The sequence below is a fragment of the Ictalurus furcatus genome, chromosome 21, assembly GCF_023375685.1.
Source record: "Ictalurus furcatus strain D&B chromosome 21, Billie_1.0, whole genome shotgun sequence".
NCBI lineage: Eukaryota > Metazoa > Chordata > Actinopteri > Siluriformes > Ictaluridae > Ictalurus > Ictalurus furcatus.
This window is the reverse complement of record NC_071275.1, coordinates 13012580-13038039: the sequence shown is the minus strand read 5'-3', so window position 1 is coordinate 13038039 and position 25460 is coordinate 13012580. Positions and strand designations below refer to the sequence as shown.

Genomic DNA, 25460 nt, shown 5'->3' with positions numbered 1-25460 from the left:
CTTATCTTGCTTGGAAAAACATCACTTACTGTTTTGCAATATTAAAAGAATTTGCCAGCTCCCTTTCTTTTTTTGGTTTTTGGTAACTGTACTTTGGTGTACTAAACGCTTGAGAGAAGCTCCACTGAAAATAAAAATGTAAGAGCAAAGCAAGGCCAAAAGGAGCACTCTACCCCAGCATTCCAATACTGTTTTATCAGTGTAACTGAAGGAATGATCTTGGTAGTTTGTATAATATTTTTGTAACTAGCTAGCACGGTAATAAATTTGTACATAGTTGTATAAGTATAGGTAGAATCATGTACTACATAAATCCTAGACTGTAGGCAATCAAATTGTTTCTTTTAAAATATTAGCTATTTTACTGATAATACATTTTCAGGCAAGTGGAAACTGCATGATGTATAAAAACAGTACTGGAACACAGGGAACATATGGGAAGAAGGGAAGTGAATAAAAAAAGGGCGAAGGGCCTTTGTGCAGTGAGTGGAACTCACCTTCACACACTCACACCTTCATGATGTGGGAGGAGTCAGAGAAGCCAGAGGAAGGGGGAGGGGCCAGGTTGGTCGGGGAGGCAGGGGGACTCGGGATTATCTGGGCTGCAATGCAATGGTGGGACGAAATGATGGGAAAATTCACACACGCTAAATAAATAAATCGATAAATAAATGAATGAATGAATGAATAAATAAATAAATAAATAAGAATAAGAAAGGGTTGTGGAACAGAGAGGTAGTCTGCCTTGTTCTCAGAGGACCACAAGGCAGACTGCTGAATGAAAAAAGCATGATATAAAAAGCTTCAGGAACTGAAAGAATACTATAAAGAAAGTGCTGGAGCACACAGTCAGAACTCACAATCCTGAGGGATTCAGCATCAGCGTGAATGAAGAGAAATGGTATCTACTATATAACTATACAAAGCAAACATATTTAAAGTAAAAACAGTTCAAAGCAATTATATAACGCAGCAAAATGAGAGGTGCTTCTCTCCATTTATTTTTTTCTGTGACAAGTTTTAATCGTGATCTCTAACTTTACCTAACGATATCTTAAATGGTCTTGCATGTACACATGATGTGGGTGTGTCTTGTACATGAGAAATAAATGGCTTAAGAAAAGTCAGTTATAAAACATGAAGTTCTTCACTTGTTCTGATTTGACAATATATTCAGTTCTGTATGGGAATAGACAGTACTTCAGAGCAGAGGTTACAGAAATTCATATTTTGTACAAGATACCTATTTGTACAAAATACTTTAACGAGTTAACACTATTGCCTGTATTATACAGTATATATATAATTTCCTATTTGTTCTTGATCTTGCAGTTACATTTTTTAGAGCACAGCTCTAAATGTCATGTGCCACCTTAGCTCTGAAGTACGAGTTTTAAGAAAGTGAGGGACAGTGAGAGTGGACAGGGTTGGTGAACGACACAAAGGGTCAAACAGGGGTCAGAGGTCAGATAGGGGTTGCCCAGGCTCCTCGGGACGGCAGGCTTCCTCACCAGAGAGCAGGCGGGAGCGGCGGGAGGCCTCGGCAGCCAAAGCGCAAGAAATCTCGATGCGTTTCTCCTGTTCCTGCAATTTCTGCTCAGGGTTAGCCTGGGCTTCTGAAGGGCCGTCCAACACCGGGACAACATTCTGCAGGCTGGGGAAGCACACAGGGCTGGTTTGTCAACATTCACCATTAATGCTATCTGTATATATTTTGTTCCACTTATGTCTTGTTATTTTTCAATCCCAACCAGTTTGTTTGTTCCAGTTCCCAACCTCCTATGACTTAGTATTTTGTAGTGTACCCTTTTCATATGAGTACAATTTTCAAAAATGCCTAAATAAAAAGACTACTGCACTGCTGGCACATGATTGGCTGACTGGATAACTGCATAAATTAACAGCTGTAGAGGTGTTCCTAATAAAGTGGACAGTTAGTGTATATCCAATTGCTTCTAGCTCACACTGAGGTGAACAAAGACTATAAAATATATAGTCTATAGACTATAAAAAGCTGTTTCAGTGTTTATCTGCACAAATTGCTCTAGAATGCAGTGTAAGGTGTACATTGCACATTGCATTCATGGGTTGGAGGTTATATGCAGATTTATACTGGTATTTTGAGAAATCAACCCACACCCATCTAAAGTTGGGAAATTTGTGGGGGAAATAAGAACCGCAACATGACATAACATAAAATCACATAACTAAATATAACATTTTAAACAATCTGAGCCTGTCTAACATACTAGTAAACCTACTATGCTCCAAATCACTGCTATACACAACACCCCCCATGTGTAAGCAATGGACAGCTGTAACCTACTTTGATTTGGCAATAAGCGTCTTTATCCGTTCCACCTTCTTCTGTTTCTCTCGCTCCTCCTCTGGGCTGAGCGGCGTGCTGGGCTCTATGTCAAGATACCGCTCTGGAATTAACACTTTGTCTGGGGCAGACAGCTGAAAAAAAATAGAGTCAGACATCTATCAATATCTCACAAAGCCACCTTTGCCTGGTGATTGCAGGCTACTTTCAATCAGTTCTGAACAATCTGTCGATACTGTTGGCATAGCATGATCTAAACCAGGTCTATTCAACTGGGACTGTAATGTAGGCTTATTATAACCTATTCATGTGGGTTACATTGGCAAAGCACATGGGTTACAAGTAAGACTTGAATTAAATTAATAACTGTAATTTTTAAACTAATTTTTGCAGTTTATTTTTGTTGGGCCATACACTCTCTTTGCCCAGTAAACACTAATTTAACAACCATTATTTTGATGGTAAACTGATCAAGTATCTGTCATTCCAGCCTGACTATATATATCAGTGTGGATGCTGAGAGATGATATCAGAAACATACAGAATGGGAGGAACTGACGTCTAGAATATTTAGTATCACCAATATTTGGCCCATATCTATGCTTTTGGTTATTCAGTAGGGACAGACACGCTATTAATAAATATGAAATAATTCATTAACCTTTTTCTCATCTACAAGAATAGTTTATTTACTTATTAGAAGTAAGTAACTATAATAATTGTATCTTCATTATTTTGTAATTCTCTTTGCCATAGGCTAAATCCTAATTATATTAAATTTTAGCTGAAGCTGGTAGTGTTTTGTAGTTGTTATTTCTTCTTCTTCATCGTCTATTACTACTACTGCTACTACTACTTCTACTACTACTACTACTACTACTACTACTAATAATAATAATAATAATAATAACACTGCCAGCTTCAGTTAAAATTTTAAATAGTCAGGATTTGGTCTATGGCCCACTGGTTGAGTAAGCCTATTCTAAACTTGCAAATGGACAGTACTGTACTTTACCTCTTTGCCAATATCCAGATCATAATTCTCAGGCTCCACCTGTCTCCGTAGTCGGGCAATTTCTTCCCTTGGAGACTCCGTGCCTATCCCTCGTACGGCCGCCTCCAGGCCCTTTATGTCCACCTCATGGGCAGTCAGTCTTCTCCTCACCTACAAAAAAAGCCAATAAACATTCCTGTATAATCAAGATTGAATTGCTATGTCTAAACTTTCTGAACATAGAAAACATATAAAATGTTTAAACTGAGTAAATGTACCACTTTAAGAAAAAAAACAAGGTAATTTTGAATTTGATGGCCGCAACACGTATCAAAAAATTTGGGTCGGGGGCAACAAAAGTCTGGAAGTATTACTAAAAAGAAACAGCTGGAGGTTAATTGGCAACAGGTCAGTAACATGATTGGATATAAAAAGAGTATCTTAGAGAGTCCTTCAGAAGTAAAGATGGGCAGAGGTTCACCAATCGGCAAAAACTGCTTCTACAATTTGTGGAACAATTTCAGAATAATATTCCTCAAAGTAAAATTACGAAGACTATGAATATCTCATTTACAGTACATAATATCATCAAAGGTTTCTGAGAATCAGGAGAAATCTCTGCGTGCAAGGGACAAGGGTGAAAATTAATATTACCTGCCCATGATATTCGGGCCCTCAGGCGGCCCTGCATTAAAACCAGGCTCGACCTGTTTGGAAATGGATGTATTGAAAATCACTGCATGGGCTTAGAAACACCTCCAGTACTCATTGTCTGTTCACACAGTTCGCCGTGCCATCCACTAATGCTGGTTATGGTCAGACGAATTTGAAATTCTTTTTGGAAACCATGGATGCCGCGTCCTCTAAGCTAAAGAGGACTAAAGAGAAGAGGGACCATCTGGAATTTTATCAGTGCTCAGTTCAAAAGCCTGCATCTCTGATGGTATGGGGGTGCATTAGTGCCCATGGAATGGGCAGCTCTCACATCTGGAAAGGCACCATCAATGCTGAAAGGTATATACAGATTTTAGAGTAACATATGCTTCCATCCAGATTCCATCCTATCTTTACTTCTGAGAAACTCTGCCTCTCTAAGATACTCTTTTTATACCCAATCATGACACTGAGCTGTTGCCAATTAACCTAATTAGTTGCAAAATATTCCACCAGCTGTTTCTTTTTAGTAACACTTACTTTTCCAGCCTTTCGTTGGCCCCGGCCCAACTTTTTTGAGATGTGTACGGCCATGAAATTCAAAATAACCTTATTATTTTCTTAAAATTGTACATTTACTCAGTTTAAACATTTGATATGTTTTCAATGTTCTATTGTGAATAACATATGGGTTTATGAGATTTGCAAATCATTGCATTCTGTTTATATTTACATTTTACACAGCATCCCAACTTTTTTTGGAATTGGAGTTGTACATACAGAAACCTAATATAACAAGGTTTTATGTGGCTTGGACACCTGATAAACCATTGTCAGTATGAACGGATGGTAAAAGTGTAAAGAGATGCTAACCACTCTGTAGTTGACAGAAGGTTTGAGGCCATCCAAGTTCTGGTTGTTGGACAGATTAAGGCTGCGTCTCTTGTCTTTGACTGAACTGCTCTGGTTCCGACGTATCCTCTCGTTCTGCTCCTTTACACTCATCTTAGACTTTACTTCTGCTGGGAACACAGCGCTCTTTGGCCTCTCCTAGAAACAGACAAGGATAACAATCACATTTCATGTCATGTTAACTTTCAAGATAGTTTTCAGAAATGTGTAGAATGAGTAGTTCTCTTATCTAACTAAGTAAACTAACCTAGTTATAGTTTCATTTCAGCTATACTAGACCTTAATGATAGTTAGGTAATTATCATTAATGATAATTTGGTAGTCTACAGTATATTATTACTTAATGAGATTTCTTATAATCATCTAGAAATGGCACTAATGACCCACCCTGGAGATGTGACCATTAGGCATCCTCCCATTCCTCTTAGGGGCACCGTCCGTGTCATCTGTGGGAGATTTGGTCCTGGGTGGGACAATACCAACTACACACAAAAAAGATATGTAACTTATGTTAACAATGTTGACAATGTTATTTGTATATTAAAATAGCACATGTAACCCTATATCAGTCATGCATCTTAAAGCATATTATTCAATAAGTACTATGAATATTCACCAATTGTTATGAAACTAATAGGAAAAGATATGGAATTATGAGAGTGTGGTACTATATGTAAGTCTGAACCCAGTGAGGTTCTTGCCACATCTTTATATATGGAATTAAACTGATTAAATTCAGAATAAACTGTGAGACTGTGTGATCAGACTGTGTACTCTCCTACCTTTATTGCCTTGTCTGTCTTGCTCCAAGTCGTAATCGTTGGTCTTTTCCTCTAATGAACTGTAGTTGTGCTGGACAAGAAATCAGAATAAATGAATACATTCATGACAAAAGAAGCATAGTGACAGCAAATGTGGTCACCTGATCATCTGAAAATACTAAATCAGTCCAGATACTAACACATTGCATAGAGACAGTGATATGATAATGACTGTAGAGTAAATTGCTTTGATGTACGTATCTAACTGAATGGAGCAGCGGCACTGTAGCAACAGGAGGAACCGCCACAGTACACACATTAGCCAGGACATTAGCCAAACCTACTTTAACTTTCTCTAGCCAAGATAAAGGGATTACTGAAGGTGAAGGAATGAAGCAATGTACTGTATGCTTTGTTAATTGAATGACAAAAAGAGCTCTTTCAAATAGCAAGCATAGTAATAAATACTGAGGGGAGAGAGAAATTGATGGAAAGTGAAAAGATAAGTATTGGATGGAGATGAAGGAGATGAGTGGTAGTGAGTGGATGATGATGTGACCACTGATGGTAGATGATGAAGGGCTTGCTGGACGGATATGATTTGAGGGATGATATGCACAAGGGCTTGGATATAACATTGGTTCTGGTGTTAGAGACAGGGGGCTGTGTTATATTTTGTTCAGAAGATTTTTCTACTCCGAGATACCTTTCGGCTGTGCGAGTCTTTGTCTTCCTTATAGCTGTCCATGCTGCGTGGCCAGGCATTGCTGTTGAAAGGCAGGGGGGGGACAGGGGGCATGATCATGGTGGGGTCCAGGGGTTGGTAAGACTTAGGGAGTGGGGGCCGTGGAGGACCAATCTCCTGGAACGTGAAGGAAGGATAGAAGAAAGAGAGAGAGAGAAAAAGAAATAGAAAGGAGAAGAATATAGCCCAAGAATGACAGGGAAAGACAAAACGGATAAGAAGGAGGAGGAAGGAGACAGCTGTGCATCAGCAGGAGTTACTCAGCCAGGCAGGGAGCAGAGAGGTACACAGAATTTCACTAAAGCCATACACTTTACATGAGCAGAAACTGGCCTGCACACAGCGCAAACCACAAACATCCACTCCAAAAAGTCTAACTTGAAGACATTATAATAATATTCTGCCTAAACAAACAAGATCATTCAAGTTCAGAACATGTGACTTTCTTTTTGTCATAGAATGAAATGTGCAGATCAGTTTGCTATAGCGGATCATTTAAGGCGCCTTAGAAATCAACAAAAGGTGAGAACACTGTAAGCATCTACAAAGACGGAGTTGCCTACAAAAAAAATCTAGCATTTGTACACAAGTAGGCATGGCACAAATCCTAGAGCTATGACAAAAACAAGGGCAAAGCCAGTGAGAAGACAGGTAATATATTGTTAGAGCACTGATTGAGGATAGTGGTTGATTGTGTTATATAAAGAAAGCTTTAAAAGTTTAATACAAATGTAAATTGACAAACATTACGGCAGAGGTTTGACTTAAGCAACACCAATCATATTTCGGATTAGGATCCAACTGAGAATTTATTTAATGGTAGCTCAACAGATGGCATGGGGTCTAAATCAAGAAACACATCTTAATGAATCTGACTAAATAAAGTGAAACAATACACTGCATCCCATCATGAAGTTAATTTAACAGTGTAGCTCTGCTTTGTATCATATGCATGGAGGTCTAAATGGTGATGGTCACTGTGTCTGAATACTGTGCCAATCAAAAAAATCTGGTTTTGACCAAAATTTTGTTTTTCTGCCTATAATAAGAAAACAAATATATTTACCCAACATGATTAAGAAATGGTTTTATTTATTAACTTTATAAACTCTGCAAAGATCAAGAAGCCAGTTTAACAAATGCAGTTGCAAAAACATCTGTAGGCTATTTCTAAAGATGGGCATGAAGACAGACATAGTCTTCATGGTAATATTTATTATTTTTATATTATTAATTATGTGTTTAATAAAATATAAGAAATTAAATATAGCAGCAAATTATTTTTTTTAGATGTTTCAATTTTGAGGGAAAAAAATATATAACTTTACTTGGGGGAGGGATATATGCAAAAGAGGATCATATTCAGTTCAGAAAAGTCTAGTTTTCAAAGCTTTAGATAATAGAGAAGTTTTCCCAGTCTGCAACACATGGACATTATGTATCATGTAGTGCTGTGCTAAGTGACAATTAAATTCTTGCATTAGCTTGTAATCATTTTTATATAATTCTGCTAAATATATAATGAATCTTTATAGTACGGTACTGCAAAATGTTATTTAACTTTGTACTGAGGTGTTATGTTATATTTTTAGTGGCTTACCTCTGTTGCCAGCTGTTTTGTGGGTGAATTCTGGGAGCCGGGTACAGGTGAGAAAGGGCTGATTGGGCTGGTTAGACTCACGGAGCTCAGTGGGCTCGCTGGACTGTTTGTGCTGAAGGAACCTGATGCTCCGCTGACTGCTGAACACAAAAAAACAAAGTTAAAGCCGAAGTTTGTATGTACAGTATGTATGGATGAATTTAGGTATGCACAGGTACAGTGCTGTGAAAAAGTATTTGATTTCTTCTGTTTTTGTGTATATCTCATAATAAATTTTTCAGAAATGAAAATAAATAAAAATAAATATCTAAGATAAAACAAAGGCAACCTGAGTAAACACAAAATCCAGTTTTTAAATGATAATGTTATGTATTGAAGCAAAAAAAGTTATCCAATACCAACTGGGGCTGTGTGAAAATGTATTTGCCCCCGTAGTTACTCATTCCCCAAATCTATGAAACTGCATTCAAAATGGGGTTCAGCTGGACTAGATACAACCAGGCCAGATTACTGCAAACCCTGTTCAATCAAATCAACACTTAAATAGAACTTTTTCAACAGCATGAAGTTGATTAAAATATCTTACCCAGTAAAACACTATGCCAAAATTGAAAGACATTCCAGAACTGGTGGACTACTAGAGCACTACTCATCCAGGAAGTCACAAAAGAACGAACAACATTAAAGGAACTACAGCCTCTCTTGCCACAATAAAAGTCACTGTTCATGACTTCACTATCAGAAAGGCAGTGGGCAAAAATGACATCCATGGAAGAGTGGCGAGGCGAAAGCCACTGCTAACCCAGAAGAACATTAAGGCTCGTCTGAATTTTGCCAAAACACACCATGATGATTCTGTAACATTTGGGGAGAATGTTCTGTCAACTGATGAGTCAAAAGTGGAACTGGTTGGAATACAGGGGTCTTGTTACATCTGGCATAATCCAAACACAGAATTCCACAAAAAGAACCTCATACCTATGGTCAAGCATGGTGGTGGAAGTGTGATGGTGTGGGGATGCTTTGCTGCTTCAGGGCCTGGGCAACTTGCAATAATTGAGGGAAACATTAATTCTGCTCCCTACCAGAAAATCCTAAAGGAGAATGTCCGGTCTTCAGTCCGTAAATTGAAACTCAAGCACAACTGGATTATGTAGCAAGACAATGATCCAAAGCATAGTAGTAAGTTCCTTGACGTAAGTGAAAGACTGATCCCCAGTTATTGGAAGCTTTGGTTGCTGTTATTGCTGCTAAAGATGGCACAACAAGATTTTAATTTTAAGGGGGCAGTTCGTTTTTCACATGGGTGATAGGTGTTGTATAACTTTTTTTCTTCAATAAAAAAATAAAAACTGTATTGTGTATTTACTCAGGTTTCCATTGTTTTATGTTGTATTTCGTTTGAAGATCTAAAGCTATTTAGTATGAGATATACACAAAAACAGAAGAAATAAGGATGTGGGCAAATACTTTTTTACAGCAATGTATGTATATATGTAGTATAAACATAGGAATCTGACCTCTGTGCTTAGCCGTGTCTGTGCCTCGAGAGGGATTGTTCTTGTGCAGCCCCTCGAGCACATCCTGAACCCTCCAGAACTCTTTCTGCAGGTGTCGGTGGACCAGCTCACTCTGGAGAACAAAGGACAGTAGAGGAGAGGCATATTAATTTCAATAGCAATATAATTATCTTTTTTGTCTCTCTCTCTCTCACTCACTTTTTAAAATGTAAAGTTTTTTTGTTCTCTACTCCGATTTTTAACCCAAATGCCAGTTACTCAGCCCATGTAATCCTTTCACTAAAAACCTGTTTTATTACAACTGTAAGACACCTACATACATTATTTATAAACACCATCAGGAGCTTCACGGAAATGAATGTTTGCTCATGAATTAGTAATGAGCCTTTCATATGCTAATCAATAATTAATCATATGCAGAATGTCCATGAACTGTGAAGAACAAGTCTTTTTTTCAATTCTCCAACAAATGAAATGAGTAATTAATAGATCTCTGATTACGTTTCACTTTTATCAAGGTCAGTTTGCTGGTGTATCTTTTGTATGATTGTATTCGTTGTTCTATTTAACATTAATCATATTGGAGTTGCTGGAGAATGTAATCAGTCACTGAAATTAAACTGTTACATTACTGCAAAATTGCATATCATTAATGCATAGGTCATTTAACAGAGATTAAAAAAGCACGTGCTCATGGCTGGGCCTTAAAGAGAACAAAGACCAGATGTCATTAGTATGAAGTTGATGATGATGATGAAGATGAGGATGATGTTGATGTACCTGTCCTCCAGAATTCAGCTGCTCCCACAGGTCACCATGAATAGCATTTACCTCATCCTCCAGAGCATCAAACTCCATTTTAGAGGTGGTCAGAGCCTGAAAAAAACAAGAAATATGACTGATTAACAGCTGCTGGGTTTGACACTCACACTTATAGTTCATGAGGTAACATTATCTAAGTAGAGTGAAAGCATGTTTTCCCTAAATTTGTATACGGCACAAAAATGGCCATTTGCTTACAACTTATTTCTAGCACTGCCATCCCTACAACCATAAAAATCTATACATATCTATTCTTTTTGGATAAGAATTGAAGTAAGTTCAGCCCTATAGGATTTAAACAGTTTATGGTATTCTCTGCTTGAACGTGTCTGTTTCAAGATGAACAAGATAATTCACTTGTTAAAGCATTCATTTGTGACATTGAGAGTTTTACAAAACTATTTTAGAGCACAGCTTACATTGGAAGCCTGAGAGAGCTCGCCCCGGACATTGATGAGCTGATTCTGTAAGCTCTCCTTCTTCAGCTGCAGTTTCTCCATGGCCAGTGGCTGAGTCCTGCACAACTCCATGTCCTGATGTGTGGCCACCAGCGTGGCCTCCAAGTTATCCTGCAAAGTTTGAAACACACAGGGCAAGAAGGATGTCACAAAGTTTTACCACTTTTTCACAGCATAGCAATGGCTGTGCTACTAAACCAGAATAATACGACTAATCACTCAGGTGTGCGTGCACAGATATGACTGAAAAGAGTTCATCTGCTTACATTCAGGTCTGATTAACATAATCTCAGTAATAGAAACATGTCTCTTGTTAATTTTCATTAGAAAATTAACAACATGTTAACAACAAAGTTATCTGTATTTTTTTTATATTAAAGGAAAACTCCACCATGTTTCGGCTTAAACTTCTTTCCTCAACATATTGATCAGCATATTTTCAGTTTGGTTTCCTACATTAACCACAATGCTGTAACTCAACTACCTGCTAATGGTGGTGCCAGTAGGGTTTAGCCCTTGCTTCGTTTCTACCCATAACGAGCGCAATGCAGCAGTGCTTTATCCCTTTAGTCTGTCTAGCTCTTTCACCTAATCATCTGTACACTATGCTCACACAGATCAGCTTCCAAAGCTTCAGCATTCATGATACCATTGCCATCAACGGCATCGTGCTCATCGCCCCGTAACTCACTAGCTAGTAAGCTGAGACTTTTCCATAACTACAACTGTGTCCTATAACTGCATTGCGTTCTGAAACTTCCAACGTTTGCTGTCTCCCCCAAATCTATATTTGATTTCTTACTAATACGATGTTGAGGCTCTTGCTTTTTGTGTTTAGGAGCTAAAAGTGAAACCTGATCATTATCCCTTATGTTTGAGAGTAGTGAATTTTTAAATGCTCATGGGAATAACAAAACAGAATCATCAGAATAACTATTAACATCTACACATTTTTACTGTCATTTTTTCAAGGCTGGACTTTTCCTTTAATGTCCCACTAAAGAGTAAAAATTCAAAATACCTTGTCCATTCGCAGCCGATGTACTACAGCTTCCTGTTCCTTCAGAAGCCTGTTCTGCTCAAACAAGCGATTCAACAGTTTCTATATACAGAAAAATCATCCATATCATATACGAGTCTAGTCAAATATTCCCTTTATAAAAATGCTTAAAGAAAGATCAAAAGAATAAAAGTAGCCTCTGCAATTTAGAAAAAGACTGTGAATGATTAAATTACTGAACTTAATTTACATATAGATAAAAATCAAGACTTACACTGGTCTCAATTTCATTGAGCTTCAGCGTGGGATGCAGGTCCCTGTAAATATCATGCGCTGGAGGCACCTAAAATCAGAGGAGCAAGTGGAATTCATTCATGAGTGCTTCTTACAGCAAATTCACCAGACTCAGCACTCAGTACACAAGCATTGACACATTCTGACACCTACAGAAAAATAACACATTTTATGCAGCAGCACGATCCATTCCCATATGCTGTGATAATGATGCTGTGATAATGACAAGTGTGTGGAAACACAATATAGTAGATGGTCTTAGTGTTATCTGACACATGGTGAAAGAGACATAACACATGTGACTCATACACAGGATAAGTAAACAAGGGACACAATGCTCTTGAAATGGAGAATGTGACACAAAAGACACCAAAAATACACAAAAATATGAGCAAACAAAAGGGACTTTAGCAACATAAAAACAAGAAATACTGAAACCTGCCCTATTAGGAGCAATAAAGGAAGAATTACAACCTAAATGAATAGCAATATAAGTTTCTACAACACCACCTAACATCCAACATGCCGATTTTAGGCAGAGAGGCAGGCTTTGTGTTGGCTTTTGCCAAGCTCATACCAGCTAAGGATTTATTTGAGCCTGAAAGTGGCATCAAGAGGCTGAAATGAATCCCAGTGGTAGTAGACCTATAGGGAATATGAAATGAAGCCTGCCTCGTGAAGCCACTGTAATTTCTCTTACTTGTGAGAATAACTTTGCTCGGGGGGTGGAACGATCAACCATTCGGGTTACCATTCCGATTAGGTAATCTCCCTCCATTCCCTGAGAGAAAACACACCATCATTTGCTGAGAGGTTTTTTTTTTTTTGCTCATTACCAGACAGTTGGGGAAGCCACGATCCATACAGCACAACTTGTTGTAATTAGAGTTTTTTCTCTTTTACATATCCACACTACTATTACTATTTTGCTTTAAACAGCAGTTACGTTTCTGTGGATTGTAAACACATAATACAAGCCAAAACACTGCTCTTTTAATGTGCCATATTTTGCCATCAAATACAGATGTCACAATATTTCCTATAATTAAAGCTAAAGCCCTATTTAGACTGGATTATTTTTCCATGGGTGGAGTAATTCAATTATCAGAGTGTTTATGGGATTTAACTCCCAGCCAAGTCCATAATGACAGTGGATTTCTGTGTCTATGGAGTCCAAGATTATGCTGTTAAAAAAATTACCTTAAAATTACCTATTAAAAAAATTACCTGCAAAAATAGCCCCAGGAAACATATAATCCATTCCAATTTACAATGTTCCTAGCACACAGGTTACATACATGTTATGGGTATGTGAACTACGCAAGCCTTATAATTAGCGATCAAAATCCTATCTCTGTTACTTTATCACTTACTGTTCCATGTGAATTGATCAAGATTATTACAGACATCCTATTTCCTGTAGGGAAGCATAATGTTTGTAATATTTGTGTCTAACGTCTCCTATATTACAAAAAGGACTAGGAAACACACAAAAATTTCAGAATAATAATCTAAACTCTTTCTATCCATATATATTTAACAGCTGCTTCCAGAATTTTCCTAGTATAAAGAAATCAGTCATTATACAAATTCACTTCCTAGCATTTTTCTCATTTCTATTTTTCCAAAGAAAGCTTTTAAAGGGACCATTAGCTGGTAAGTTTTGTTGCTTTGTTGTACAAGAGGCACATAATAAGAAAAGAAAATAATTTCACTTTAATATTGTTCTATCCTATAAAAACTACAATTAAAATTTTCTGCAGTATATCACATTTCAACAGTTTATATTCTACTCTAACAAAATGTAAGGTTTGTCATTATTTGCCAGATATAACCAGTGAGCACCATTTCTATTGCTTACATTGCCTAGATAGTGCTAAAACATTTTTCTCATAAAATCCCACACTGTAATTTTCTGCACGCCTGTAGGAAGAATGTTTTTATACTTATTTTTCTTTTTTTTTTAAATAAGAAATGAGCAGTCACACAAAGGGAAAGACTCGTAGAAACAGTGTGGTAAGACAGTGAACGTGGAAGTGGAACAGGGTGTATGACAGCCTAAAGTATTCACAGCTTCATGTTAGCTTCTAAATTGGTGCATTTAAGCTTGATTGCTACAGCAGTGTTAATGTTCAGAGCAGTGCTATATAAGCAGTTGAGCCATACTGCATTTGCTCTGCTGGGTTAAGTGTACCTGCTGATCGAGGTAATCCAAGTTCCTCTGAAGCTGCAGGTCTAAAATGTCATCCTGGTGTAAGTAGCAGCAGCAGCAGCAGTAGGTCAGTCACACACAGAAGCAGCACACGGTGTGGCCATAGCAGCAAAGCCCCACACATACACAGGGACAGATATGGAATGTAGGAGACAGAAACAAATACAAATACACAACAAATACACAGAAAGACATAGGTATACAAGATAGAAAGGAAGTAGAGAGAGTAGCAGAGACAGAGACAAGGCATGAGACAGAGAAAGAAACAGATAGCATTTAAGACAAAGCAGCAATACCACACACACACACACACACACACACACACACACAAAATATCAGAGTCACAATGTCACTCAAGCACAACTCAGCAACATAGCCAACAAAACAGATATATGTAGTTCATCACACAAAAACACAGAGATGTGTCTATGGCAACACTAAACATGACTAAGTGAACAGAATTACTGGAACCTACCATTTTGCCATGTACAGAGGGAGAGGCTGGATAATTGTAATGGTAAACATTTTGTGTGAGAGACCTTCGATCCCCAGCAAAATCATACTAAAAGAAACAGATCAGGAAAACACATAAGTTTTAACCATGAAATATTATATGACTACACGATTGCTATAGTCGTTTGTAGGTAAGCTAAGGCATCTTTTCCTCAAAAAACTGATTGAGGAAAACTATAGAAATTAATAAATAAAGATCGCACATAGATTGAACGTTGTATGAAATACAAGCTAACCTTTCCGTGTACTGTTTAAGTGTATGAAACAATGCGAGACCGAAGTAGTCATAAAGGTGTATGTACACCACAGGAACCCCGATGGAAATGCACATGTATTTATTGATCAGATTTACCTTGGGGGAACTGAGAGACCTTCGCATGCCATAGACTGATGGATCAACATAGATTCCATCGTCTCGGAGCCGCCCGGGCACTCTGTCGAACCGCACACTAGGCGAGCGTGCTGGCGAGATGAAGTTTGGGGGTCCAGGTGAGTAGGCACCTCCCGATGACGAAGAGGGCGAGCGTGGCACAGAACGTGAGCGTGGCTGCAGCGAGAGACGCCTCATGGTCCCCTGTGTTGACTCTAGCTGGGTGTAATAGGCAGGATGTGGTCCAGGAGGACCCATCATCCACTGGGGCTCACGGGGAGGCCCATAGAGAGCAGTGTCCCTCAGCGAACGCCGCTTTTCTTCTGCAGTCCAGCGGGGCGGCATCCTGTCGTAGGCAGCTGACATGGAGCAGATGCTGTCAGGCCGAATTCCTGGAGGGTACAGTGGGTACTCGTCAGGGTACGGAGGGGCACCATACGTGCCGTAGTAGTCTGCTGAAATGCCTCGGGTCATCGTGTAATACCGTGATGGACTGTAGGGAAAGATGGAAGAGCAGAACAGCACAGAGATCATCCCATCTATTCTCAGTCAGGATTCCACCCCGAGCAGGCATGTGCTGATAATCAGCTGAACTATACATTATGGACACTGAGAAGAAAGCTGCTTATATAGACAGGATTTGGGCTCTTGAGGTAGAGGTAGTCCCTTTCAGTGACAGCTGTATGAAAAGGAAACTAAAAAAAAAAACATTCCCCATTTGGTCACCTGCCAATTCCCACCCACCAGTCGACTCCTCCCACTATCATAAGACAGCTACCAACCCTGGACGGTGAAGGATAACACACACTTCCTCTGACACATGACGCTAGCCAACTGTATCTTTTTGAACTGCAGCTAACGCTACGTCACAGGACAGCTGCCTTCTGCCCTCTTATGAATACATGAAGGACTCACAGATGTCCATGACTGGCTAGAGTTGCTGTGATTGACAGGGTATACCACCTAATATGACATACATTAATTTGAATATTACAATAATATCTTTATTGTGCATACATACCTCCGCAGGTCCTCCTGAGGCGGGCCGCGCCGCTGGTTCACCCACTGCTGTAGCTGTGTCATGGAGCTCTTCCTCTGTGCCATCCTCTCAGGTCCCGTCCTGGGCACAAAGCCCCTGCGCAACACCGTGTTCCCTTGGGGATCGGACTGCACTTCACGCACCTCTCTTATGTTCTCCTGGGAAGGGAAGCCTGAGCCATAGTTGCCCCATCCGTTTGGATGGTGAGGAGGTGGGCATCCCCTTTCCGCAAACCGGCTGTCCATATCCGTGGACACTGGTGTGGTGGGAGCCGGTATTGGTTTTCTTTCTACCCCATTTACTCCTTGTTTCTGAGGCTGATGTTGCTCAGTCCTGGAGTCCTCATCTTCTGGACAAGAGTTGGTCTCTGGTGCTTGTGTCACTGGAACGTGGTTCTGCTCGTCTGTAGGGACGGACTCGGAGGTTTTTCTGCAGAGTCAATGAGGACAGAAAAGCTGTGTATTACATACAATTAAGTGCACCATTGGATTTCTTCATAATAAAATGGTTTATTCAGGATATTAAAGAAAACTGCAGGATATACATGTACATATGGTTGCATGTATGCATATGTGTGTGTGTGTGTGTGTGTGTGTGTACCTAATAGGGGGTGAAATGTGGACCTTGGCTGCCTCACTCATGGCTTGGACCCACTCCTCCCTATCCTCTGAGCTGTCAGTGCTGAAGTAGTACGTACGAGTCCCAGCGTGTTCTGCCTGCAAACAGAATGCAATACTGCCTTTAGAGTCCTGCTCTTCCCCCTTCTCCCCCTCCATGTCTTCTTCCTCCACCTCAAACCACACCTGCAAGACAGAAAAAAAGAGATTAAGATTATTACACAATCTCCAGTTGGTCTTGTGTGCACCATAAACACCTACATGCAAAAAAAAAAAAATCCGACCTTATAACGACCCTATGCAATATACAAAGCCTTGATTATAATTCTCTTGAGTTACAGTGAGAATTGCATTCCATTTGCATAGTATGTAACACTGTATACTGGTTAAAATCATACACAATCTCATATACAGTACATTTTGACATTCACTATGATCATAGCTAATTAAATAAGATGGCGTGCAGTGCGTCCAGAATACTTTAAGCATACCACTTTCAGCTCCTGCCTAATATGGAAATCTCTAAATGTGGTTTTGGTCATGCACGGGGTCATGCAGGTATGGAGAAAAGGGCACACACACACACACACACACACATACCTACTAAAGAGAGTTCAGGCACAGTGGAGACCAATTCTCTCAGGGCTCCTCAGAGGTTTGGGTGGAGGGAAAAGGAGGGAAGAGACTGGGTGAGGACAACAGGGTCAGACATGAAGGTCAGCTAGAGGTCACCTTGCAGGGTTAAGTGGCTTTATTATTGTAAATGGGTTTTGTGTATCAATTTTTATTTTTTTTTTTAAGAAAAAAAGAAGACTGTCTGGATCAGCTGAGTATCTAACAATGAATAGAACAAGAGGGTTAAATCCAGGTTTAATATCCTGAAAGAGAAATCAGTTAGTAGTAGGACTGAGCGATATGATAATTATAATATCATGACACACTTTTTGAGATTTGGTGGTATCATTTTATAACTTTAGTTTACATCTATTTTAAAATAACAATTACAATTTAAAATCTACTTTTTAAAATGGATTTAAAACATTAATATATTTTTTTTTAGATAAATGTTTTCCTGGCAGTTTGTTAAGAAACCAATATATCGTTTACTACATCATGATATATGATATTTTTGCCATATCGCTCACCCCTAATTAGTAGATTTGTGACATCATTATAGTGCAGTGCTACAAAACAACTTCTAATTATAAACATGCATATTTTAAAACATGAAACTATTGTGAGTTAAGGTTATGATAATACATGTAATAAATGTAATTCAGTGAAAGCACAAAGCTTAGGTTAAATACACACACACACACACACACACACACACACACACGCACACACGCACACAAATATACATAGTACACTGCAGTTCAGAGGGTGCAGCACATGGGGGCAACAGAGTTACTTAAAACAAAAGCCACACAGAAAAACACTTTTTGTATATGCATATACAGCATACTTACAAAGTTCATTATCTAACCTTTGCCTGAAATATTTAGGTACAGATAAGGGACCAGGACATGAACACACTACATGACCTGGGCAAATATTACCTTTATTGAGAGTGCTTCTCTAGCACTTCTCTAGTGCTTCTCCAGCAACTTGCAACACATATTGACATGCGACAAAAGTCTACCTTATAACCAGGAGTTCATCACCATACACAAACATCTATATTATGTAGCAGTGTCTCTCTTATAAACAGACGTTTTCTTTATCTATAACATTTCTTACATAGAAGCTCGAGACTCATCCATGCCTTCTCAACCTGATTACAAATCTGTACCGAACTGAAACAGTGATTTCATAACCCCAAAACTTAATTCCCAAAGGATTTTATGTGTATAAATAAAAGCAGTCTATTGTTCCAATTCTGTGTGGGTGTGTACCACTTAAAATGCTATGGCTTTATGGCACCCAGTTAATCAGGAAATCTGAAACACAAAGCTAAAGCCCTGATTTTACTTAATCATGGCTACTATTGAAATTTCGGCCCATTAATCTTAAGCAAAACACCATGAAGACAGCTATGGTAATGAGGGTGTGTCACCCATATACACAATGAATCACAAACTGCTATAATTACACTACTGGTACAGTATGTGGCCTCATCAATTGCATTGAACCTGAAACACATGCCAAAGACAAATGAAGCGAGCGAGGAACTTTGAGTGTCACCCAAGCAATTGCACTCCTACGCTGCTGCATAATAAATGGTTGGGCTACACTCTAGATGACTTAGCCAGACCTAAAATAACACCACTTATAACATACTTTCAGTGCAGAATATGATTATGCTGACTGATTTCAGACATTATGAGGCCTGCAGTTCACTGGGCGCTTTCATTCTTGTTGTGAAATAATCTGCAGGTAACTTCAGCCAGAGGAATCACAACAAAAATCAACTCACGCATTAGTGTCCAATCAGTCGCTCATTTTCGGCTAATATTTGTGAAACACAAAATTCAGGAAGGTCAGGATAAGCAACTAACATGACTGAATGGTGACAACAGTTACTTTTAATGCTTAACCGTTAGTGGTTAGTTCACGACTATAATTAAGACATCAATTTGAAGTGGCTGTGGTTCGGTTCAGACGTGGACTTCACATTAACACTGTTGACTAGCACTGTGGACTGTGAGCAGATGAAGCAGAGGACAAGTGCATACTTCTCTGTCCTATCGTCTTTAAACATTGTTTTGCAACTTTTTTTCAACAAGCCATGTCATTACGTTACTAATAAGACAAGAAAGGGCAAATCTATGAAAGTATATGAAAACATTATCCTTTCTTGATGAGCTGCCTTCAGCTGTTCCTGTGAGTTGCATATGACTGGCCAAAACAGAGCATCTGCTACAGAAGCATGACAGTTCGGGTTTAGAAAACTATAAGAGACTCTGAACTATAGCCAGTTTTTTTCAGAGGTTTATTGGTTCTGCTACAGTGTGTATTTTGTGCTTGGAACCATCCCGAATTTTTTTGTTGAGCTCTCATCCGGATCCGGACCACTGTCCACCAGTTGACGACCCCTGATCTAGAGAATCAGTCTTCCTTGTAACATTAGCAATGTTTACATACATCCTAATAATCTGTTAATAATTAGAATGATAGCTCAATCGAAAAAGAAAACACTCATGCAAAAAAATATCCAAATGAACAAAGTGGGTAATCCTTTTAATAATCCATCCATCTATCCATCCATCTTCTAGGAACCTGGAGCCTATCCCAGGGAGCATCGGGCACAAGGCAGGGTACACCCTGGACAGGGTTTTAATAATCCATTGGCTAAAAAAAATAATTGCCATGTAAACGTAATTACTTTTACTACCAGAATGAGTTAGCTTCATGGTAACTCATGGTTACTATATTTTTTGTGTTATTTCCAAACAATTTACTTTAATTTTGGTAATAGTAGAAGATGAGCAAAGGCATAATACCAATAGATAATATGTGCATTTTGTTATTTTCAGCCGGCTGTCAGTCAATCTCTGTTTGTTTAATAATCACACTTAGACAATAAGTGGTGCCAACTGAAAAGGTTTGCCCTGTCGTCCGGAGATCACGGGTTCAAATCTTGAGGATGCCACAGCTATCTGTGGAGTCCAACCCTGCATCCCAATCACATGCTTTATAACATGTACTAAAGGTATGCACTGTTAATACAATTCCTTTTCAATACTTCTTGTTCATACGCACTCTCAGTTAGGAAATTATCAAACACTCCTTTGATTTTTGAAAGGTATTAGGGCTTGGAATTTGGCAGTTAAAATCTGAACTCTTGAGATATTGTTCTACTTAAAGGTCAAGGCTCCATGGGTTTATGTTTGCTCTTTTTAAAATGCCACAGTACCGCTTTTCTATTCCATACAGTCATGTGTATCACACCTCGCTGACTCTGCCTTAACAAATTTCACACGCGTGCATGACTTCTAATGATAGGGTACACTTAATATAACAGGCATTTAACAAAACTGTGTGAATAGACAGGACAAACAGTGTGTCACTGACTCACATAAAAACGTTAGGACAGCTGTGTGTTGTTCTATTGAACTGGACAGCTCAACATGATGAAACTAGGTCTGCATACAAATGATAAAAAACTAAAGAGGAATAACTAGACATTTTACTTGTCGGACTCTTATTTTGGTCATGCCTTTGAACTCCTTCATCCAAAACATACAAACATCCAAAATAAATCTCATTCCAAGAGCCATTAACTTGCTGTCTTGCTGTCTGCTGCCATGCTATTCATAGACACTAGATCTTAATTATAGCTTAAAGTCATCACCAGGCTGTGAACAGACATGGCTGATACATCATCATTCCCCAGCATGTGTGAGAGGAGTGGTGCTTTCTCGAGAATTTGCGCTCAGTGTCTCCCACCGGAGTATCAGATAGAAACCGAGAGGGATTACGAGCTCATATCCACCTGAGACGAGGCAGAAGCAAAAAAGCTTTAGTGTTTAGCATGTAAGCTACCTTACACAACTACTGCATGCCTTTCCTTCAAGGTACACAATCAATATTATACTCCCCATAAAAGTGCGACTTTGGTCAGACTATAACAACACACCACAAACAAACTGGAAGATGAGGAGACGATGGCATGAGCCCTGGCCAGTTTTTTACGATGTATGAAGCAGAATGTTGGTAATCTGAGTCGAGCCTGTTGTCTTACGCAGTGCCAAATGTTCTCCTGTTCTTATGGGACAGTCACTGAGGAGTGCCCTTGGCAACAATAAGCACTACACTATTCATCTATTCATCAGTGGGAAGTGAAATGTTGTTTTCATAGCAAACAATCAGAAATCTTTTTAAATAAAGTATTATTCTATTGTTGATTGGACAGCTCTAAGGAAGTTGCAATGTTTTTTCTAAAGCATTATGCCAGATGAATCATACATGTTTACCTTGATAGAAAGTGAGGATATCAGCATTGCTTTCAAGCAGAACAATCGAGTTAAGGAGTTACTAATGTGAGATTGAGGAAAGGGGGCGGGGCTTATGGAGAGTCCGGTAATATGGGAGCGTTCAAAACACCCGTCAATCATTCCAGATTCATATGTCGATTGGCACATCTCCAGAATTGGCTTTCCTGAACTGAAATATGCCTCTCTGTTGCATTTATCTCAATCACACATAAAGTTAAAGCATTTTTAAAATTGGGTTTAGAAAATCCAATCCGACTGTGGTGCAGGTGCATCATGGACATTTTGACAGTTAGTGTCTGAAATGATTAGACTTACATCTGTTTATGGCACATAGCCATCCAACATCATGATCAATGCTTGACATTCATTGTGTGAGGAATTCTCTCAGCTAGTGAGGCTTTAGAGATCTTTAGTCACATTAACTGCATTTATTATACTGGCTTCTTTCAAAACCACATCATTGTGGTGAAATATATTTATGCTTTCTTAAAATCGAGGCATCAACGTTTATTAAAGGCAGGAAAAAAAAATGCCAACCTGATTTTTTTCTCCTAACGTCCAGAATTCAGACACACTGACATCCAACAGATTTTCCAAGATCCTGAGCTGACCCTCTTTCTTGTCACACTCTCAGCATGTATGTCCCTCTCTCCACCCAGGTATTTTTCTTTAGTCATGCATGGTTAATGCAGCGGAAAGAGCAACAGATGGAGTCTGTGTGGACAAATAAAACCTGGCAAGAGTCACACCACTTGATGCTTGCTGCACCCATCACCAACCATTACAGAGCTCGCTAGTTCATATTGCTCCCTCCAGCACCAAAGGTACTACGATTAGACAGACTTCTGGTCTTGTGAGTAAACAGCTGGAGACTTACAAACTCATAGCTCAAGGCGAGGGAGTGGCTGGCTACAGTCTGCTCGATGCGCTAAAGTGTTGACAACGTCATCTGCATGAGCGCAAACAAGAATACAGAGGCTAGAGTAATTACTGATTACTGTGACCAATAATGACTAGGCAACTCTGAGGGAATGATTGCATGGGTGTGTTCAGTCTCCAGCTCTGTCTGCCTCATGCACGCACACACCTCCTTCCTGTGTCAGGACGCTTCCTGAGAGTTGATCCATGCTGTGTAAATAGACAGTGCCCACGTGAATGATAAGAGTCCTATACCAGCAGCCGTGGGACAACAGTCTTAAGCAATTGGGAACAGTACAGCTAGTTCAGGCCATCACAACCCTTCCCACTGGGCAAACATCCTGATTTCAGTGATATGACGTGCCCTAGATTTGGTGATACGAAACTGGGTCATTTGCTAATTATCAACCAACTTCAAATAACCATGAAGATGTATGGTCCAGGGTGTATTCCTGCCTCGTAGCCAGTGTTCCCAGGTTAGGCTCTGGATTCAATACAACCCTGACTGTTTACTGAGGATGCACTAAAGAATGAATGAGTTTTAATTACGGCAACTTAATGTTCATTTTGGTGGTGCGTTCTCAATATTATTGGGTCAGTTGGGTCTGGGTCTAACACTACAATCTGGTGTTACACCCACATGGGTTTAAAGTAAACAGTGGCGATTTCCTGTAACCTGTACACCATAATCATCATCCTCCACATCTCCCAAATTTTTCCATGAACATCCAGAAATTTAAGGATGCCCCAAAACAGTGTAATAAAGGGCATTTTACCACTGCACAATGTAACTAATACAAATCATTTGGCACCAAAAAACTAGACCTATGCTTTTTAGATTGGCCTCCAGTCTGGTAGCACATGGTCTAGTTCTGCGTATGGTACCTGTTCAAGATTGGAATCAACAGAAATTATGACATTTGGGACAGGGAATAGCACAGAAACACACGCGCACATGCGCACACGCATGCACACACACACACACACACACACAGAACAAGAGACAGAGAGAGAGAGAGAGAGAGAGAGAGAGAGAGAAGAGGAAGAAACACAAAAACAATAGTAGTCTGTTGCTGCCATGTTTGTGTTGTCAAAAATATCTTGTTTTATTTTTATTTTATTTCTCAACTTACACAAAGGCTCATATTGCTAAAAAAAAAAAAAAAAAAAGCACTAAAAATGACTTTTATGGCATAACAGGAGCACAAATGAACTGAAACGGTTTTCTTTTCTGATCAAATGATGTGCTGATTTTAATACTATTAGGGTTTTCAGTGTAATATATATTTAAGTTCATCAACAGTGAGCTGAAATAAAATAACTTTTCGTTTTATCAGCGACAAAATGCAAAAAATACAACATAAATATTTTCATTGTAAATCGTATAAAGTGGTCAAACTAACAGACAAATGAACCAATCCAAGCACTTCTGTCCATGGTGGACTTGTTGCTCTTCTAAATGCAGGTTTGTTTGTTTGTTGGTTTTTATTAACTGCCATTACACGACTGGTTCTAATTCTAGTTGGTGGAACTTAATTACATCTATAACTCCAAGTACTGTTGCAAGTTTTGGTCAGTCCTTGTTTGTGAATGTGCAGTAGAACGCTTGTAATGCGCTTGTCTCATTACAAGCGTCCTTCCACAGCTTATGATGGTGATACACAGATCTTTGCCATCGATCCCAACTCAAAGTGCAAATCAGTGTCACGCGCAAACAGGCTGCAGCTTGTTTCTTATCAGCTTGTCTCCCCACGTTCTGGGACAGGACTGCATTCTGGGACCGAACCAAAAAAAAAACAATTATGTGCAGAAGTTCTCCATATCAGATCAGATCACTCCCATATCAGTACTACAAAACAGAAATCCTTCCACCGTTGAAACAGAATCAGGGTTACTAACAAGAGGCTATGATTGCTTTGATCTTCTCTTTCCTATGTGACTTCCTATGCGTTCTAACTCAATAAAGCTGGACATCATGCATGTCCCAGCTTAATGACTAGGATAATAACAACATCAACAGACAACACATCTCTGAAGGTAGATTTTTTTTCTTTCTAAACCAATTGCGGTTACAAAAACAGATCCATCAGCACTTCACAACAAGTCATTCATTAATGAGATCGTATGATTATGTTGGAGTTCCTGTTTTTTTATATATATATATATATTTGGCTTCTTCCTGCTCTGTAAGGCCTGCAGAGGGAGACAGGGAGAGGGAGCAACCTCCCAGTGGTTATGCAACCCCTCTTCATCAATATTCAAACAGTGCTATTCTCGGGTGAAGGATGACGCTCCGTGTGTGTGTGTGTGTGTGTGTGTGTGTGTGTGATACTTAAGAGTCGACTTATGAAGAAAAAGAGAGATAATGAAAGGGAGCATAACGATTAAAAGAGATGAAGAAAGACAATGTACAGTCAGCATGTAGATACAGCGGTAAAGCATATGTGTGGGAATGTGTATAGTGTAATGTACAGTATAATGTTTTTGGCTTTGTAACAAAATATTCAGCATGTAGACCAAACCTAAAGGATCAGAATACTGCATGAAACTGTGACAAAGCCAACATGAAGCCTTATGAGCTACATGACACTGGAATATTACTATCAGAAACAAGATATCCCACCTATTCAAAAACAAGGAAGTAAATCCTCACCAGCCTCAAGGCCCGTCTTCAGTTCTGGTGATCAACCAGGATTAGACAGAACGGACAACGATACATTTGAATTTGTGCAACCAGAGTAAGGAGCATAAGATGCTGGAGGTGATGC

The 25460-nt window shown here is 39.1% G+C and overlaps 1 protein-coding gene across 12 annotated transcripts in view; it reads right to left on the bottom strand.

Annotated features, from left to right (window-relative positions):
- plekha6 (pleckstrin homology domain containing, family A member 6) overlaps window positions 1-25460 on the bottom strand; it is an 80231-nt gene that overhangs the window by 2337 nt on the left and 52434 nt on the right. For 6 of the 12 annotated variants that reach the window (XM_053652500.1, XM_053652502.1, XM_053652496.1 and 3 more), the window contains 18 exons: window positions 16821-17023; window positions 16203-16649; window positions 15164-15674; window positions 14774-14860; window positions 14281-14334; window positions 12067-12135; window positions 11814-11894; window positions 10754-10903; window positions 10293-10388; window positions 9513-9624; window positions 7993-8132; window positions 5669-5738; window positions 5274-5368; window positions 4848-5024; window positions 3342-3491; window positions 2327-2460; window positions 1512-1654; window positions 498-602 (listed from right to left, as the gene is read on the bottom strand). In XM_053652500.1, coding sequence (XP_053508475.1) covers window positions 508-602; window positions 1512-1654; window positions 2327-2460; window positions 3342-3491; window positions 4848-5024; window positions 5274-5368; window positions 5669-5738; window positions 7993-8132; window positions 9513-9624; window positions 10293-10388; window positions 10754-10903; window positions 11814-11894; window positions 12067-12135; window positions 14281-14334; window positions 14774-14860; window positions 15164-15674; window positions 16203-16649; window positions 16821-17023 — 2814 coding nt within the window. In that variant the 3' untranslated portion in view covers window positions 498-507. Of the gene's footprint in view, window positions 1-497; window positions 603-1511; window positions 1655-2326; window positions 2461-3341; window positions 3492-4847; window positions 5025-5273; window positions 5369-5668; window positions 5739-7992; window positions 8133-9512; window positions 9625-10292; window positions 10389-10753; window positions 10904-11813; window positions 11895-12066; window positions 12136-14280; window positions 14335-14773; window positions 14861-15163; window positions 15675-16202; window positions 16650-16820; window positions 17024-17437; window positions 24233-25460 lie in introns of those variants that run through there. The other 6 variants (XM_053652505.1, XM_053652506.1, XM_053652507.1 and 3 more) reach the window with 6 other exon arrangements.